This window comes from Lutra lutra, chromosome 8 (assembly GCF_902655055.1).
Source record: "Lutra lutra chromosome 8, mLutLut1.2, whole genome shotgun sequence".
NCBI classification, from domain to species: Eukaryota; Metazoa; Chordata; class Mammalia; order Carnivora; family Mustelidae; genus Lutra; species Lutra lutra.
In genome coordinates, this window is record NC_062285.1 from 14,179,822 (window position 1) to 14,198,409 (window position 18,588).

Consider the following 18,588-nt stretch of genomic DNA (forward strand, 5'->3'; position numbering starts at 1 on the left):
GAGTCTGGGGATGGAAACCCACACTGGGCTCCTTGCTCAGTGGGGAACCTGCTTCTCCCTCTCCCATTCTCCTGCTTGTGTTCCCTCTTTCACTCTCTGTCAAATAAATAAATAAAATCTTTCTTAAAAAAATCACATTGAATCAGTGTCTGAAAGGAAGATAAAAAATACTGAGTTTGATTAAAAAATATATAAAATACTACCTTGTTTATTTTAGCTAATCCCAAACCTTTTATTTTTACAAATTAAAAAGTTTTGTCTAAAAAAAATCTAAATTGTCTGATACTTTTATTTTAAATAGTTTTCTGAAAATAATTCCATTTTTTCCTTTTCTTGATTAATCATGTTCATCTATACAAACAGCCCTCAGGGGCAATTAAACTGGGAAGAGCTACTTCTCTCCATCTCTCCCTTCAGAAGCCACGACCTACAATGTCTTTACTCCCAAGTTTGTTGCTTCTACTTCACTGTAATTTATGAAGCAAAGTAACTTCCTTTTTTTTTTTTAAGATTATTTATTTATTTATTTGACAGAGAGAGAGATCACAAGTAGGCAGAGAGACAGGAAGGGGGAGCAGGCTCCCTGCGGAGCAGAGAGCCCAATGCTGGGCTCAATCCCAGGACCGTGGGGTCATGGCCTGAGCTGAAGGCAGAGGCTTAACCCATTGAGCCGCCCAGGTGCCCCACAAAGTAACTTCTCACAAAGGTATATGATGTGACAACTAATAGGTACTGGCTAGAAGCCTGGGGAGCTGTCCTCAGGGCTTCGGGCATGGGTTCTCTGGGCCACCAGGGAAGCAGTGTTATCAGAGTTGAGGTGAACAGACCAGTGCTGTCTTCATGGGTGGGGTGTTGCCACAGATACCTCAGCAGGTACAAAGTACCCAGGAGTAAAAGGGAAATGTTGGCCCCTGGGGCAAATAATACATTATATGTTAAATTAAAAAATTAAAATTAAAAAAAAAGGGAAATGTTAGAAAGTTGAAGGAAAACTTGATGGGTTCCCTCTGCTAAATATGTCACATGCTTTTTTAGAAGTGGTTAGATTACCTTACCTCTTCAGTCTCAAAAGGTACTGGGATACCCAGGCGGGGAAAAGCTGGTGCTCTGAGATCATCTTCAGTGCCCAGAACTGCTAAATGAAAACGTGGTAATAGGCTGCTCATTATATGAATATTAGTTGTTTATTTTAACTTCATGTTACTTTATGTTCCTTAATAATAACTTGTAATATTCAGATTTTTTAAGACATGCTAGTTTAAATAGAAGTAGTACTAAGATAGAATATGTTCTTCTTTTCTTTATATAACCTTCAACTCAAAATTCTAATTCACGGAAATTCATGTAATGGCATGATTTAAGATAAACCAAGTCTTTACAGAGATTACACGTGAGTACTTATATTATCCAAAAGCCTTCCTTTAAATAATATATAATTTACTTTTAAAAACTTAATTCGCAACTGCATTTTATTTTGTCACCATGAATTCATTCAGCAAATATTTATAGAACGTCAGTGCTGTGCTGGGAACTGTCAGGTGGGATGGATATAAAAATTAATAAGACACGGTTCCACTCCTAGTGTCTATCCAAGAGAAACGAAAACACATGTTCACACAAAAACTTGTACATGATGCTCAGAGCAGTATTTATTCACAATAGCCAAGAAGTGGAAATGACCCAAATGTCCATCAACTGGTAAATGGATCAACAAAAGATGGAATAGCCACACAGTGGGAGTACCACTGAGCAACAAGGAGGAAACACTGCTGATACAGTCACAAGATGGAGGAACCACAAAACTCAAGTTAATGAAGAAGCCAAGTGCAAAAGACCACATTTTGTATGATTCCATTTATAGGAACTGTCTAGAAAGTGAAAACCTGGAGACACAAAGTAAATTAGTAGCTGCTTGGGGCTAGGAGTGGAAACAGAGATTAACGGCAAATGGGCACAAAGGATCTTCTTTTTAGGGTGATGGGGGGACAGTTCTAGAATCAAATCACGGTGATAAATGCCCAAATCTGTAAATTATAAAAGATCACTGCATTATATACTTAAGGCCAGTGGGATTTTATGGCATGTAAATTATACCTCAATACATCTGTTAAAGAAAACTTAATTAAGAGAAAACAAAATGTCACAAATGACTACCTGGGGAATGTTGAGCTCCTCTAACTGGCTTTGAGTAATCTCGCTGAGCTGCCGAAATGTCATTGTAAAATCAGCTTCTGTCTTTTCCATGAGCTAATGAAAATAATTAAATTTATCAATCTCAAGTCTTCAAGAAGATGCTGATTAATAATTCAAATGTTAGTCGGAAAAAAAAAGATAAAATGACAAACTCACATGTAAGAGAAATGCAATTAAATCGTCATCACCCTTCCTTTCTCCAAGTAACCCCAGTTTGGCTTTGAACAAGTCTCTAAATCTGAAAGAGAAATGTCAGTTCAATTCAAGTCTCCCTATTTTAAGAACTGTCCTCAAACCAACCAGGATGCTTTAATATCTCTACTCAAAAGGACAAACCTTGTGTAATAAAGAACAGGATACCCCTCAAGAATCTGAGCAGCTCTACAGGGAGAAAAAAGGAAGGACAGTTAAACCTGATCAAAATTAACATTCTTGAATTATGTTTCATAAGAACAATGTGAACTTTCCACATATTAAATATAAATATGGTAATTACATTTATCAATCTCAATTCATATATTTCATAAAAATATGAAGATTAAAGCCTTTTTGTCTTATAATCTTATTTTTATTGAGATAAAATTTGCACATAGTGAAATGCATGAATGTGCATTGTACAATTCAATGAGCATTCTGAGAGATTAAAGCTTCTTAACCTTAAACTCATCTTTAAACAAATTTTCTTTTTTTTTCTTTTGAAGATTTTATTTATTCATTTGAGAGAGAGAAAGCACAAGCAGGGGGAGAGGCAGAGGGTGAGGGAGAAGCAGACTCCCTGCAGAGCCAGCTGTGGGCAGTGGGGGTGGGGAGGAACGACTCGATGTGGGGATGGATCCCAGGACCCTGAGATCATGACCTGAGCAGAAGGCAGACACTTAACCATCTGAGACACCCAGGCGCCCAACAAATTAAGTTTCTATTTCTTAATATTCTTAAATGTATTTTTTTAAAAGATTTATTTATTTATTTGACAGAGATCATGAGTAGGCAGAGAGGCACACAGAGAGAGAAGGAGGGGAAGCAGGCTCCCTGCTGAGCAGAGAGCCCTATGCAGGGTTTGATCCCGGGACCCTGGGATCATGACCTGAGCCGAAGGCAGAAGCTTTAACCCACTGAGCCATCCAGGCGCCCTTTACATGTATTTTAAATCATACAAAAGCTCAACTCATTCTGAAGCTCCCCTCTTTACCCTACTGACCTCATCCCACGTAAATTTTCCCCTTGCTCATTCTGCGGCAGCCACAGGAGCCATCTGGCTGTTCCTTAAACACCCCCCACACACCTGCTCGGGGACTTTGCACAGGCTGTTCCCTTGCCCAGAGCACTCTTCCCCCAGGTATCTGTGTAGTTTGCTCCTGCGACTCCTTCAACCCTTTGCCCGAGTGAGGTCCTGACCATCCTTTTAAAACTGCAAACCCTGCTGCCTTTATTCCCTATCTCCTGCTAGTGTTTCTCCATTGTACTCATCTCCTTCTCATAAGCTATGGAACTTATTTATTCTGTGTGACTGTCTCTCCCACCAGAAGCAAGCACTGCACAGGCCCAACTATCCTGCTGTTTGATTCACTGCTGTCCCCTTAGCACTTAGAACAATGTCAGGCACATACTGAGGACCTCAGTAAGTATTTGTTGAGCAAATAAATGAACTCTGCAAGGCAAAAGGGAGAGAAAATTCATGGAGACAAGAGTGACTGCTTAATGAATATTGTTTTATATTGCTTCGATTTTGAACTATGATGCATTACCAATATATCTTTAGTTATATTAATTAAGAAAACCATAGGTGGTATATAAAACTTTTATCTTTATCGTAGTAATCTTTTTTTGTTGCCTGGGGTTAATGAAATTACTCTATGCTTTGCCTTCCGCTTGGGATCTTGTACTGGAAATCCAATTTTAGATTTGGGGGACAGGTGGGGGAGAGAGTGAAAAATATGCTTTATCTTCTGGCAAATACATTAGGGACAGAGAAATGATTTTTTTTTTAAGATTTTATTTATTTATTTGACAGAGAGAGAGAGAGAGAGAGCACAAGCAGAGGGAGTGGCAGGCAGAGGGAGAAGCAGAATCCATGCTGGGCAGGGAACCAAATGCGGGGCTCTATCCCAGGACCTCAGGATCATGACCTGAGCCGAAGGCAGACACTTAACTGACTGAGCCACCCAGGTGCCCTGAGACACAGAAGTGATTATACTGTGATCTGGCCCTCAAGGAGTTCAATGCCCAGTGGTTACATCAAGAAATATCTTAACATTCTATATAATTATTAACATACTTAGATTATTATTCATGCTTATTCACATACATATGCCAGATATTCCTCTTTTTTTTTTTTAAGATTTTATTTATTTATTTGACAAAGAGAGAACACAAGTAAGCAGAGCAGCAGGTGGGGTGGGGGGGCCGGGGAGCAGGCTCCCTGCTGAGCAGAGAACCCAATGCCGGTCTCCATCCCAGGACCCTGAGATCATGACCTGAGCCAAAGGCAGAGGCTTAACCCACTCAGCCACCCAGGCACCCCCATATGCTAGATATTTCATTTTGAGTAACTAATTATAAACACTACAATGTTGTCTATTTATTATTTATTCTGTTGTTTAAAAAGGCAACCATGTACCCTTTTTTCTTCAGCCTGAATTCAGAAGGAGAGATCACACAATAGTCAGACTCTGAGATTAAAAAAGTTCAGCTTTATTATTGATAAAAGCTAGTCTGGGGCGCCTGGGTGGCTCAGTGGGTTAAGCCGCTGCCTTCGGCTCAGGTCATGATCTCAGGGTCCTGGGATCGAGTCCCACATCGGGCTCTCTGCTCAGCGAGAAGCCTGCTTCCCTCTCTCTCTCTCTCTGCCTGCCTCTCTGTCTACTTGTGATCTCTCTCTGTCAAATAAATAAATAAAATCTTTAAAAAAAAAAATAAAAGCTAGTCTGGAAAATATGGCTTAAGTCTATGGATCAATCGGCATGTTAATGTTTTGTACCTACATTAGAAAGATTTATTCACTCAACTACTAGAATAACAGTTACATCTATGGCCCTCCCCCATTTGGGCACACCCCTGTAAAATTTTCATATAAAAAAGCAGAAAATGTATGCTTTCTCTGGTTGGGCGGATCTCCAGAAAGAGAGGTATTAATAGGATGAGCCATACAGGTTTAAATCCATCTCCCCAATTCACCAAACTGGTCATTAACCCTTCATCCCCCAGAGAGGAATTAAGTGGAGCCAGAGAAGAACTGTGTACTCTCATGAAGCCCTGCCCCTCCCCCAACAGGAACCACCCGAAGGGGGATAAGGGATTTCCTTTAAAAATCTTCAAGGCCAAACACTAAACCAGAGATGTCAAAGGAAGATGGTGGTTCAAATGAATTTTTGGTGCCTGCCCTTCCCTGCTCTAATTTAGCCCCTCTCCTGGGCCTCTGAGCTGGTAGGGCCTGGAGGAGGCAGGCAGGCCTAGAGGGGCTGAGCAAGGCTGCAGGCCCTCAATCTTGAGGTACAGCATGGCTGAGCAGAGCAAAGACATCAAGGACCCTACCTGTATAAGTGTTACTGGAAAAAATTAGTGGGCTCCCTGGCTTCCACGAGGCTTCAGGAGAGCTGCTAAAACCTCTCTACCCCGAAGGTAGGAGAATACTAGCCTTGGCTGCTGAGGAGAGCTGGGAGCAGAGAGACAGCCTACGAGAGGCCGAGTGGAAAGCTAAAAACTTGCTTGCAGGTCCTCTGCCAGCCCGTGAAAGGGGTACCACAGCTTAACCGGAGTGGAGCCCCCGTGGAGAGGCAAAGGAAAATGACGCAGCGCCCAAGTGTTCTCCTCTCATAGCCAGAGAGAGCAGAAACAGAAGATCCCCAGAACGGCTGGCTCTCAGCACAATGGAACGGCTAGTAGAGACAGACACCACTATGAAAACAATAGTAAGACCTTTCAGGAGAATAAACTGTGCCTCAGTAGACCTTCTGGAACTCCAAGACAGTATTTCAGGCCACAGAATTCAGTGGGTGGATTGAGACGGAAGACGGTTACTCCTGAGACTCAAATTGAGTGGCCTAGGAAACTGGGGAGAAGAAATACCACAAAACCTACACAAAAATGCAAAGAAATGGAACGCATAAGGAAAAAAAAAATAAGAGACTTGGGGACAAATGAAGAGGGATTCATACCAAGAATGGAGTGCCAGAAGCACAAAAAGAAGTGAAGGGAAGAAAGTCAACAGGTAAGCAAAAGCAGAGATTTCCCTCGCTGGGTACGTAGTTGCAGGCGGAGAAGCAGAAGCACTATGGGTGCCAGAACAAGGGGTTTTCGGAAGGATTTGACCTTCCGTGACTTCACTTCCGCCTTCCAGATCTTACAACGGAACCCGTAACCATACAGGGAAGGGAAACTTGGACCAGTGCAGCTGGGCTGATACAATGGAAGGCCCCTACACTCAGATGGCTCTATGATTAAGTCCTGGCTGATGGGAAAGGAGGGAGGAGATGTGTACAAATGCTGACATGTATCCTGCGATAGAGAAGACTTGCCTCTTCTCCACGCTGCCACTCAGAAGTTGGGTGTTCCAGATGGTGCCCCATCCCGGACACTGAGGACTTCAGCAGTGAGTGGATGGTGGGATGGAAAAGTCAAAGCCGTCTGAGACTTAGCAGAGTCCCCACCAGCCCTCAGTTACCAACCTGCACGCTTTTCAGGGGAGAGAAAAACCATGTCCCTCTTGTTCAAACTACTATTATTTTGGGCTTCTGTTACATACCAGTGAATCCATAATCTAGTGCCCTAGTCTCAGTCATCTGTCAGCGTAAAATAAAAATAGTAACGGTTATTCGAGAATTCAGAAAATACATCACCTCTATACCCCACTAAGGGAAATAATAGAGTAATTGAAACAGAGACTTCGAGATGAAACCCTGAATAAAAAGCGGTGGCCAGCAGTGAAATGATTAGAAATGTGGGCTTGTGCAGGTGGGGAAGCGCTAGGGCAAAGACTTATAATGGGAGAGATACACTTCCTATGCTTTGTAGAAAAACCTACAACAGTCTGAAATTCAAAATACTAAACTACCTTATTAGCAAAGGCCGGCAGTTGGGTTCTTAGAGGTAAAAAGGAAAAGAATTGAGTCTCACTGAAATGGAGGAGAAAACTTACATAAGTCAATAGAATCTTAGTGAAGGAAAAGTACTTGGAAACTCATTTTCCCATAACAGTAGAGAAAGTGGCAGGAAAAGGAAGATAACTACCAGCGGCAGGTGGAGAATACAGCAGTTTCCAAATCGAGATGGGGGAGTGATGAATGAACTTCTCAAATCATAAATAGATAAGGAAAGCCGGTGGGGTGGCGGGGAACTGATACATAAAATAGAGATAAAGCAGAGTATAAGACAGGAATAAAATAAATCAGTTGTTACAATAAATGTAAACAGCCTACACACATCTCTTAAGACCGAAACCATCACATTAAGTCAAAACCTGGCTATATGTGTTGTCTGTTTTTACAAGAAACATACTGTAAGACAAATGACAAAGGTAGAAAAACAAAGTGAGACTCGAGGCAAATCCAACGAAAAGAAAGCAAGAATTGCAATATTAATAGCAGATAAATTGAAATTTGGAGTTAAAAGGCTAAATCAAGATAAAGGGGGTCATGGTTTTAGGCTAAAAGGCACTTTTTTTTAAGGAAATATAAGTAAAAACCTGTGTGTACCAATAACACAATAGCAAAATATTAAAATTTAAAACCATCAGAAAAAATTACTTAATAAAAATACAATTAAAGTGGGAGATTTTAATACACATTTCTTTTTTTTTTTTAAGATTTTATTTATTTTTTTGACAGAGAGAAATCACAAGTAGGCAGAGAGGCAAGCAGAGAGAGAGAGAGGAGGAAGCAGGCTCCCTGCTGAGCAGAGAGCCCGATGCGGGACTCGATCCCAGGACCCTGAGATCATGACCTGAGCTGAAGGCAGAGGCTTAACCCACTGAGCCACCCAGGCGCCCCTTAATACACATTTCTAACGCATCAAATTTATCGAATAGATAAAAAAATAGAGTCATAAAGGCCTTGAATAATACACTCAATTTGATATAGTAAAACCTTTGACTACAGATGCACAAAATTCATTATTTGGGGGTCATAAAGAAAACAACACATTTTAAATAGTATATTTTACCAAACACATATAAAAATATATGAATAAAATGAGCCCAATTATTAGATATTAAGAAAAACAGTGATAAATAACCCTTAGATCAAAGAAGAAATAAGCTAAAATTTCACAACACCTAAAAAGCAATAAATAGGGAAACATTTCATCCTAATAACTGTGGGGAAAAAGCCAAAACTGTACTAGACAAAAATACAGTTTGAAATGGCTTCATTATTAAAGACTAAATATTAAGATGGTTCTTAAAATGTTAGCTTGAAAAAATGATCATTATACAAATGTAATTTTATACAGATTTAATTAGTGGATTTTGGATTTACTCACAGCTTCTTTTGCCTAGGATCCAGTAATGGATTTAAAGCTTGCAACAACTTGTTTAAATTAAACATCCCAATATTGGCCTGATTTCCTATTTTATATCTTCTTTCATCATCAGATGTGTTTGGGACAAAATCTGTTTAAAATAAAAAATATTAGGGGCACCTGAGTGGCTCAGTTGGTTAAGTGGCTGCCTTCAGCTCAGGTCATGATCCTGGAGCCCCAGGACTGAGTGGGATCAGGCTCCCAGCTCCATGGGGAGTCTGCTTCTCCCTCTGACCTTCTCCCCTCTCATACGCTCTCACTCTCTCGCTCTCAAATAAAATCTTAAACAAACAAACAAACAACAACAACAAAAAAGATTTTATTTATTTATTTAGAGAGAGACCATGAAAGAACACAAGCAGGGAGAGTGGGAGAGGGAGAAGCAGGCCTCCTGCTGAGCAGGGAGCCTGACTCGGGGCTCGATCCGAGGACCCTGGGATCATGACCTAAGCTAAAGGCAGACGCTTAACAACTGAGCCATCCAGATGCCCATTACTAGCCTTTCATAGTGGAGATAATTGTAATAAATGTCCTCTCCCTTTCTAAGTTTATATTTAACCTTAATAAATTTATATTCATTAGATATGTTTACATTTATTAAATCTTTCTGACGTTAAACATTTAACTAAAAATTAACATAAACACTTACTACCCATACACATGAAATTCTTTTTAAATATGAATATTTGCCTAATAGAGGAATATATTTCTACTATGTAAGAATTTTCAGGTGATCAGGGGCGCCTGGGTGGCTCAGTCTCTTATGCGTCTGCCTTCAGCTCAGGTCAAGATCCCAGGGTCCTGGGATCGAGTCCTGCATCCAGCTCCCTGGTCAGTGAGGAATCTGCTTCTCTCTTTCCTACTCCCTCTGTTCCTTCCCTTGCTCATGCTTACTCTCTCTTGCACTCAAGTGAAATCTTAAAAAATATATATATTTTTTTTCAGGTGATCATAAATGTCCTTCAAACCCCACCTCAAGTATCACACCGTCCACAAAGCCTGCTTGGATCTCTCCTTGCAAGGACTGTGTTACTATGGCCTCCATTTTATAGGCTGGTAACGTGAGAAGTTAAGTAACTTGTCCAGGGAAGGGCACCGAGCCACTGTGGCTCAGATGCCAGAAGTCAAACATGCATCTGTCACACACAGGTTCCCTACTGCCTCCCTGTCATCTTCTCTAATATGTAATTCCTTAAGGGCAGAGACCTCGAAGGGCTCATTTCTGTTTCCCTGTAGCACCTGGAACATTCAGTACTACATAAAGTGACCGTTTTATGAGTGAACCCAATTCTTTCTACTACCTCAACACTGTATTAGCTATAACAACTTATCTAAAATAAACCCGTAATCATTTTTCGGTGAAATAAGATATATGTGTGTACACACATACATATTTATATATAAATCACACATACCTGGGTTATAGGCTTCCATAAAACCAAATGGGCCGTAGTCGATTGTAATGGATAACAAACTGAAGTTATCAGTATTACAAACACCTGAAAGCACAACAAAAAGATTCCAAAATCACAGTAATAAAATAATAAAGCATTTTTAAATGTATGAAATTATCAAGAATAGGAAAATGGAAATGCATTTGTTTTGGAAGTGAAATAAAATTGGGTTATCAGTTGAAAGTTTAACTGGTGATATCAAATACCTAATATATATTAAAACTACATCTTTTAACTAAATTTACCCTTTTGTTTTATACCTCACCCCATAAAGATTTCAAATACTACAGAACAAAAGCCCCAAGAAATACAACTTCTTCTTACTTATCCTCAATTTCTTGCATTTGTTTAAAAAAATATACGTTACTCGGAATGGAAGTGAAACTAGTAAAGGAATAAGATGAATTTATTTCCAAAGGATGGGAAAAGGGTAAAATATGGATATGCACTCCCATTACAGGCCTCAGCTGCAGACCCTAGCAGAAGGGGGAGGGAGTGTGCCCTCCCAGGCAAGGGGGCTAGGGCTGGTGGCCAGAGTGTGGGGTAGGAGGAAGCCGGGGAATGGATACGCCAGCCTAATACAAGATATTTGGCAACTGTGTCCGCTATCGGGTTTCAGTGTTTTTCAGAGCAAGATGGCCCTGTTTATCAAAATGTTAAATGTACAGACTCTCTAACCCAGCCATCCTATGTTAGGGGTCTGTCCTCAAAAGTTGCCTTCAGGAATATGAAGATACAGTTGCAAGGTAGGCACTGTGCCATGGTTCCTAACAGCAAAAACTCTGAAACATCTACCCTGCTCTCCCTACCCCAACCCACTCCAAGACAGATACACAGAGTATGTGTGTGATCAGCTAAGTGGATTTCAAGAAGTTTCTCACTGTGGGATTCCCTTTAGGTATTCATCTGGAGACAGTAGAACATACATGATTTGTTTTTCAGTTATTCTTAGTTCGAGCAGATACTCCTTCCTATGCAACTACACACGCTAAATGATTTCAAACACACAAGCCAGCCCTGTTTTTTACAGGACGTGTATGAGTATCATCCTAAAAGAGTCCAAAAATATTGATATAAAATGGTTAATAATGATTACCCTGGAGAATGAAATTTACACTCACTTCTGTATACTTTCAATTCCTTTTTTTAAAGATTTTTAAAATTTCTTTGAGAGAATGAGCCAGAGAGAGAGCATGACCAGGGGAAGGGGCAAAGGGAGAAGCAGGATCCCCACCTAGCAGGGAGCCACACAAGGACTTGATCCCAGGACCCTGCGATCATAACCTGAGCCTAAGGCAGCCACTTAACCGACTGAGCCACCCAGGCGCCCTATACTTACCATTCTTTACCATAAGCATACAGTGCTTTTATAATTGAGATTTTTTTTTTAAAGATTTTATTTATTTATTTGTCATAGAGAGAGAAGCGAGAGTGAGCACAGGCAGAGAGAGTGGCAGGCAGAGGCAGAGGGAGAAGCAGGCTCGCTGCCAAGCAAGGAGCCCGATGTGGGACTCGATCCCAGGACGCTGGGATCATGACCTGAGCCGAAGGCAGCTGCTTAATCAACTGAGCCACCCAGGCGTCCCTATAATTGAGATTTTAAAAACAGTTTTAAAGTGACCAAAATATATCGTGTAGCCACGTGGTTGAAAACGTTTAAGGCTGGGGCACCTGGGTGGTTCAGTTGGTTAAGCGTCCAGCTCTTGCTTTTGACTCAGGTCTCGATCTTTGGGATTGTGAAATCAAGTCCAGCTTCCAGGGTCAGGCTCTGCACTCAGCGTGGAGTCTGCTTGTCCCTCTCCCTCCCCCTCTGCCCCTCCCCTTCTACCTTCTTGTGCGCTCTAAAATAAATAAATAAGGGGCGCCTGGGTGGCTCAGTGGGTTAAAGCCTCTGCCTTCGGCTCAGGTCATGATCCCGGGGTCCTGGGATCGGGCCCCGCATCGGGCTCTCTGCTCGGCAGGGAGCCTGCTTCCTCCTCTCTCTCTACCTGCCTCTCTGCCTGCTTGTGATCTCTGTCGGATAGATAGGTAAAATCTTTAAAAAAAAAAAAAAAAAAATATATATATATATATATATATATTTATTTATTTATTTATTTAAAATTTTTTTTAAAGATTTTATTTATTTATTTCGCAGAGAGAGATCAAAAGCAGGCAGAGAGGCAGGTAGAGAGAGAGGAGGAAGCAGGCTCCCTGCCGAGCAGAGAGCCCGATGCGGGGCCCGATCCCAGGACCCCAGGATCATGACCCGAGCCGAAGGCAGCGGCTTAACCTACTGAGCCACCCAGGCGCCCCTAAATATTTATTTTAAATAAATAATTTTATTATTAATTTTTTGAATTATTATTTTTATTAATAAAATATTTGTATTAAATATTTAAATAATTTATTTAAAATACTTAAATAAATAAAATCTTTTTTTAAAAAAAGAAAGTTTTACAGGTAATAACATCCTTGTTGAATTGAGGATGCTTATTCTATCTTGTGCATACCGTTCCATTCAAAACCATTTTAAACACAAGAAAATTGCTTCTCTGTTGCTAAAAACAAATTCATACGTCATAAATGTTAAGCTCATCAGCAGGAATGTTTTGAAGTACACAAAAATGGAGTGTTCTGCTTCAACAAATTAACTCTACTTTCTCATCAAGAAAATGAAGCATCGGTAGATGACTTACCATGAGCAAAACCAACAGACATCCACAAGGCAATGAGTTGTGCCGTCTTTGATACCACCATAGAGAAAAACTCCTAAAATAAAATTTAGAAATTTTTCAGATTTTCAGGAATGTATACTCTTTTAGGATCTTCTGCTAAGTCGTGGGGAGAACATGGAAAGAATTCAGGATATCAAAAGATGAAAAAGGAATGGAAACTAACAAATGTAAGAAAAAAAAATGGAAGAATATGGAATTAGTCACTGAGAAATAATAAATAAAGGCCCAGACATAGTATTATTACCAGGCCTTCTCCATGTCCAATAAGAACAGGAAAAGCATTAGAATTCAGCACAAGGGAGTTAAATGTAAGCAAAGTAAGTTCTTAAACTTTGAAATGAATCACAAAGAAAAATAATGGAATTCCCTTCGCTGTGGCTGCTAAGAGAATGAAAGAGGGTTATGAAGACCAAATCATTTCCACAAGAATAGAAAATCACATTTTCCTGTTACGTATTGTGTTTATTTTAGAACTACTACTACTACAGAAATATCTGTATTTCTCACGTGTGAGAAAAGACTACGTAAGATCAAGTTACAAAACGTGTGCAAAACATCACATCCAGAGTCAAGAGGTAGCAGCACCTGTTCTTTTTCTCTGGATACCTTTCAAACAAAACAACTTTCTTATCTGTGTCTTGTTTATGAAGTGGTTCACCTTCCCCTCACCTAACAAAATGTTCAAAGTGCACTCCATTTCCTTTCCTACCTACCCAGGCAAGTTCTAAGTTGTAACCGTTGATGTTGGCGGGCCAGAAGAGAAAACTGAGTATTGACCTTTCTCTTTCTCTGACCAAACTTACCACATATCTGTTAGGTTCTGTGGCCTTTACTGAGGGGAAATGCTCCTGTATGATGAAGTCGAGTAACGTCCTGGAGAAAAGAAGGAGAAAGCATCAGCGTCCCCCCATAACAAATTATCTAAATCCACCCTTGACATCCAGGAAGCCACTAGATTCAAGCTTCAAATTTTAAGAATTAAAATAAGATTTTACTCTAAAAAACAGCCATAGAGAAATACTTCCTCAATACCAGTCACAATGGGAAATGAGTATCTAAGACAGTATTAGATTCCGCCATGTGTATTACAAATGCACATCTACTGTAAGCCGCACCAGGTGCACGTATTGGGCGAAAGGATGCCAAGACCCAGATCCAGAGGACCCAAATCTCAAAGCACACAGAGCCCATTAGGGAGAAGAACACACGAAGAAATAATGACATTACAGTGTAACACATCCAATAACAGAATATAAAAGTTACACAGATAACAGAGCAGGGAATAATTATTTATGTCTGCAAGGTCACATAAGGCTTCACAAATGTGGGGCGGCAAAAGACTGTCCATTGTTCAAAGTTATTTAAGTTGTCTGTGTATCATATTTTTTATTCCCTATTTTAACTGACTTGTCAACTAACTATAGTGTTGAATGTATTGGATAAGAAAGAAGCCATAAAAAAGACTGGGGGTTGTAGATGTGACTAGGGAATTATTAAAAGCCAGTCAAAACAAAAGGAATGGATTAGAGTTCGTGTATATATGCATTTTTCTAATCATTTAATAATTTAATCATGTGAATAAGAGCTTGTATGTCAAGAACTGTTGCAAGCATTTGGGAAACGAAAAGGAATATATATGTGGTTTACGTGAGCCGATAGAGTTTTAGGAGGTGGCGGTCACTAATATACATCAAATGTCAGAAATAAGTGAACTATTATAGAAGTACTACCACCAGATGGGGCAATTTCAGTGACATCATGAATCCAATCCGAAGGGACCCAAAAAACAAATGGGAAGTTAGAAATAATGCCCAGTGAGCGCAGACAACTCTTCTCAACAAGCAGGATGACCAGGAGTTCTGAGAACATTTGCTAAGTAAGAGACTCAGAAACGGCTCTGGCCAGTGTGATGACTTCTCTACTCTGCTTCCTCATTTTCCTCGGGGCTTCTCTCCCCGCATCCTTCACAGCCCAGGCATCGGGACTTCCTGCGCTGACACCTACAACACAGGATCCACACCCCAAAGGACTCGAGTTTGTCTAAGAGAATCTATGTGACTTTTTAGAACTTTTTCCAACTGTGTTATCTTAACAAAAGGAAGCAGAATTCCTCTGAAAGAAGGAAATGTTTCTGCCTGAAGACACCTCTTGTTAAATCGGCCTGGGGAAGACGGAATTGTGTAAGTAGAGACGCTGCAGGCGCTAAGACGTCACAAAATGCTGGAAGCTGTACTGTGTGATGCAAGAGCAAGAATCCGTTGCTTTTGCTCTTTTGAAGCCATCCTCTGTGCTCCTTGCAGAAAAACTTCAGTGAGACACATTCTGTTCTTAAATGCTCTATGTACATTTGCCTGTTTGCCTGCTTTTGTCCTTCTGAAGGGGCCGAGTTTCAGCTGTGGGTCAACCCAGAGCAAAGCAGGCATCTCACAGGTGTCAAAACCGCAGTCTGGGGAAGAGACACGAGAGTGAAGACACACTCTGGGAACCCAGAAGTTGAAAGGAGATCTTTGATCTCTGTAGACTGAGGATTTGGAGGGGGGTTGAATCACTTCCACCCAGGGCTCCAAATGGCACGAGGCCCTCAGCTACAACTGGGCTGCCTATCAGATTAAAAATTCCTTGAGCAAAAGGTCTACTGGGTCTCACACTTCTTTTGGCCTCCTAGAAAACCCACATGTAGTGAGTGTTAAAATATTTATTAATTAAAATATTTGATTTTAACTTCTAAGAAAACCAAAAATATTTTAACTTCACAGTACATATACAAGCATTTTTTAATTGTCTCCTATCATTAAAAAAAAATCATTTTCTAACCTTAGTAAATCCAGTTCACCATAATGAGCCAAAATTTCTAATGATCCAATTCTAAACCATGATTTTGCAACACGCAGCACTATTGCACCTGAAAAACACACATTTTAGCATATTTTTAGCATTTTAAACTGCAAATACAGCATAATATACTTCTCTAAAAATTTAAATTATTTTAGTAAAAAAATAATACAGGCACCCAATTTATCAGAAAAGCAACTAATGATACCCTAGAAAGGATCAAGGATTTTTCTCTATTTCTTTAAGCCTTGAATTGGTTCAAATGTCAGGAACCACAACACTTTCATAAATATGAAGGCTCTAACCTCACTAAAGGCTGCTCAGTTAAACTGTTAGGCTCCAAACACAGGATTCCCACTGTCTCCTCTGTTGCGACATCTTCCCCATATGTCATCCTGAAATAGGGCATTAGTAAATGATTTACATGGCATAGTCCCCGCAAGCGCCTTCTCTTGGTGTAACTAATTGAAAACCCACTTCAATAAATAAACGTTTGCATACGTTCTAACTTATGAAACACGGAAGAAAGACAGTGAATCTATGTATTTTTGTGTTAATGTTTGCGGCCTTCTTTTGCTGCTTTGTGTCTTGACTATAGGCATTAGTAATACAATTAGTAAAGAGAATGCATGTTTTTTTCCCCAAAAAGAATGCTGCCTTGCGTGTGTTTGGATGTGAAGATGAGGTCTATTCCAGAAAACAAAGCCTCCTGCTCTGTTGGTGCCACCTTTCCACACAATCCCACCCCCACTGCTACCTCTGGGCCTTTGTGCTATTCCTTGCTCTCTGTGTATGCACACTCTTCTCCCCCAACTGAAATCCTTCCTAATCTCAAAGGTAAATAACCCTTAACTCCTTCAAGCATGAATATTTTAGGGGGATTGCTTTTTATGAAAATTTTGTCAAAACATATTAGATGCTAAAGCATAAAGAATATAACACATGTCCTCAGTGAATCACCATGATCATCAGCAAAAAAGGTTGCCTGGTCATCCAATGACGTCCACGGGACCCAACAGAGCAGACAGGGCTGTCAGCAGCCCTCAGTGGCTCTACTTTCTAAACTGTTGAATAAGTTTAATATTGGGTGGCTGGCTGGCTTAGTCGGTAGGGCATGCAACTCTTTTTTTTTTTTTTTAAGATTTTATTTATTTATCTGACAGAGAGAGATCACAAGTAAGCAGAGAGGCAGGCAGAGAGAGAGGAGGAAGCAGGCTCCCCACTTAGCAGAGAACCCGATGTGGGGCTCGATCCCAGGACCCTGAGATCATGACCTGAACCAAAGGCAGAGGCTTTAACCCACTGAGCCACCCAGGCACCTCAGGCATGCAACTCTTGATCTCAGGGTACGAGTGCAAGTCCCATGCTGGTGTAGAGCTTACAATCAATCCATCAATCAAATACACTTATTATTGATTTTTTAGGTCTCTTCCATTCAAGGTCAAGTTTCTCTCACTGTTTCTCTTTGCTGCCCTACAGCACAAATCTCACCCCTTTTAATTTCTGGCTTACTAAAGGCTGAGGAAAAAGTTAACTGAATCAATCAGAAGCAAGCATGAAGAGCAAGGATTCAGGCTCTGAGGAAAGGTCTGAGGGTCTCTCCTTAGAAGAAAGTGTATGAACTTTTGGGTTCCAGCTTTGTAACATTTTGCTGGCTATCCATAAACATTTTTTCACTTCCCAGATGTCTATGTTTGAAACCAAAGGGCTAGTGATGTAAGGATGTAGGAAAGGATATCCTATGGTAATATCCTAGTGATACAATTACATCTTAAGGAACCATGGTCATTTTTTTTTAATTTGTTTTAAAGTTTTTATTTATTTATTTGACAGAGATCACAAGTAGGCAGAGAGGCAGACAAAGAGAGAGGGGGTAGGAGGCTCCCCGCTGAGCAGAGAGCCTGATGCGGGGCTCGATCCCAGGACCCGCGATCATGACCTGAGCCAAAGGCAGAGGCTCAACCCACTGAGCCACCCAGGCGCCCCCAAAGGTCATATTTTAAAAAGACAGCAAAGATGTCCAGGATCTGTTCTTCTTTAAGAACTTAGCCTAATTTTATGTATATTCTAAAAATTATTATTACCTCTTTCTTTCACAACGTTTCCATTGTAGAATTGATCTCTCCATACTTCATCATCACTCACAACCAGACTGAAACATAAGAGAATCCAACAATTAAAGTTACATGTTCACTCCTAGCAAGCTACCAAGAAGTACCTGAAACCATAAGAAACAATGAGAAATCATGCTACCATAGATCTATCAGCTCAATTTACTGACACATGCCTGCAGATAACATGACGCATTCCTGAAAGTCAGCTTCAAGGAAAAAGGAATTACCTTGCAGCCCTGCTAGTTGGAATTCCAAGAGAGTGCATAGCCTCGCTGCATAAAAATTCTCTCACTGAGGAACGAAGTACAGCTCTGCCATCACCATTTCTAGGTCAAATAAGAGAAAAAAAGGTTTTCAGTTGTAATGAAACATCAATTTTTATTTAGATGACTGAAAAAAAATACCAACTGTACCGGGAGTATGGAGTCTTTCCTGAGCCCTTTAATTGGAGCTCCCACTTTTCACCCTGCCTTCAACAACAACAAAAAAATCTAAGTATTAGAAGATTCATGTTACTATTTAGCAGAAAAGCTATTATACCAGAAAACACGTGGTACCTGTTCATGTAAATTCCAATTAGGTGAGCTCTTCCGTCCCCAAGCTGACCTGCCCATATCCCAAACTAAAGGAGAAAAAGGAAAATTATTCATGCTTATTACCCTTTAAAGTTTTCATAGTAATTTTATAGCTGAAGTTATTTTGTCAAAATTGAGAATGGGGTATTGCATTTTTAGGATTATAAGAATCAACAACTTGAACAAAGGT

The 18,588-nt window shown here is 40.3% G+C and overlaps 2 protein-coding genes across 5 annotated transcripts in view; one reads left to right on the top strand and one right to left on the bottom strand.

Annotated features, from left to right (window-relative positions):
• Positions 1-10,017, top strand: part of APBB1IP (amyloid beta precursor protein binding family B member 1 interacting protein) — a 147,651-nt gene extending 137,634 nt beyond the window's left edge. The window contains exon 14 of the mRNA XM_047740167.1: positions 9,652-10,017. Within this exon, the coding sequence (XP_047596123.1) occupies positions 9,652-9,771 (120 nt within the window). The 3' untranslated portion in view covers positions 9,772-10,017. The remainder of the gene's footprint in view (positions 1-9,651) is intronic.
• Positions 1-18,588, bottom strand: part of LOC125106316 (protein adenylyltransferase SelO-like) — a 37,058-nt gene that overhangs the window by 11,041 nt on the left and 7,429 nt on the right. For 2 of the 4 annotated variants that reach the window (XM_047740168.1, XM_047740172.1), the window contains exons 4-16: positions 18,381-18,445; positions 18,237-18,293; positions 18,051-18,149; positions 17,794-17,861; positions 15,692-15,779; positions 13,681-13,750; positions 12,839-12,911; positions 10,122-10,205; positions 8,668-8,797; positions 2,530-2,574; positions 2,350-2,431; positions 2,155-2,247; positions 1,056-1,135 (exon numbers count right to left, since the gene is read on the bottom strand). In XM_047740168.1, coding sequence (XP_047596124.1) covers positions 1,056-1,135; positions 2,155-2,247; positions 2,350-2,431; positions 2,530-2,574; positions 8,668-8,797; positions 10,122-10,205; positions 12,839-12,911; positions 13,681-13,750; positions 15,692-15,779; positions 17,794-17,861; positions 18,051-18,149; positions 18,237-18,293; positions 18,381-18,445 — 1,034 coding nt within the window. The remainder of the gene's footprint in view (positions 1-1,055; positions 1,136-2,154; positions 2,248-2,349; positions 2,432-2,529; positions 2,575-8,667; positions 8,798-10,121; positions 10,206-12,838; positions 12,912-13,680; positions 13,751-15,691; positions 15,780-17,793; positions 17,862-18,050; positions 18,150-18,236; positions 18,294-18,380; positions 18,446-18,588) is intronic. The other 2 variants (XM_047740170.1, XM_047740171.1) reach the window with 2 other exon arrangements.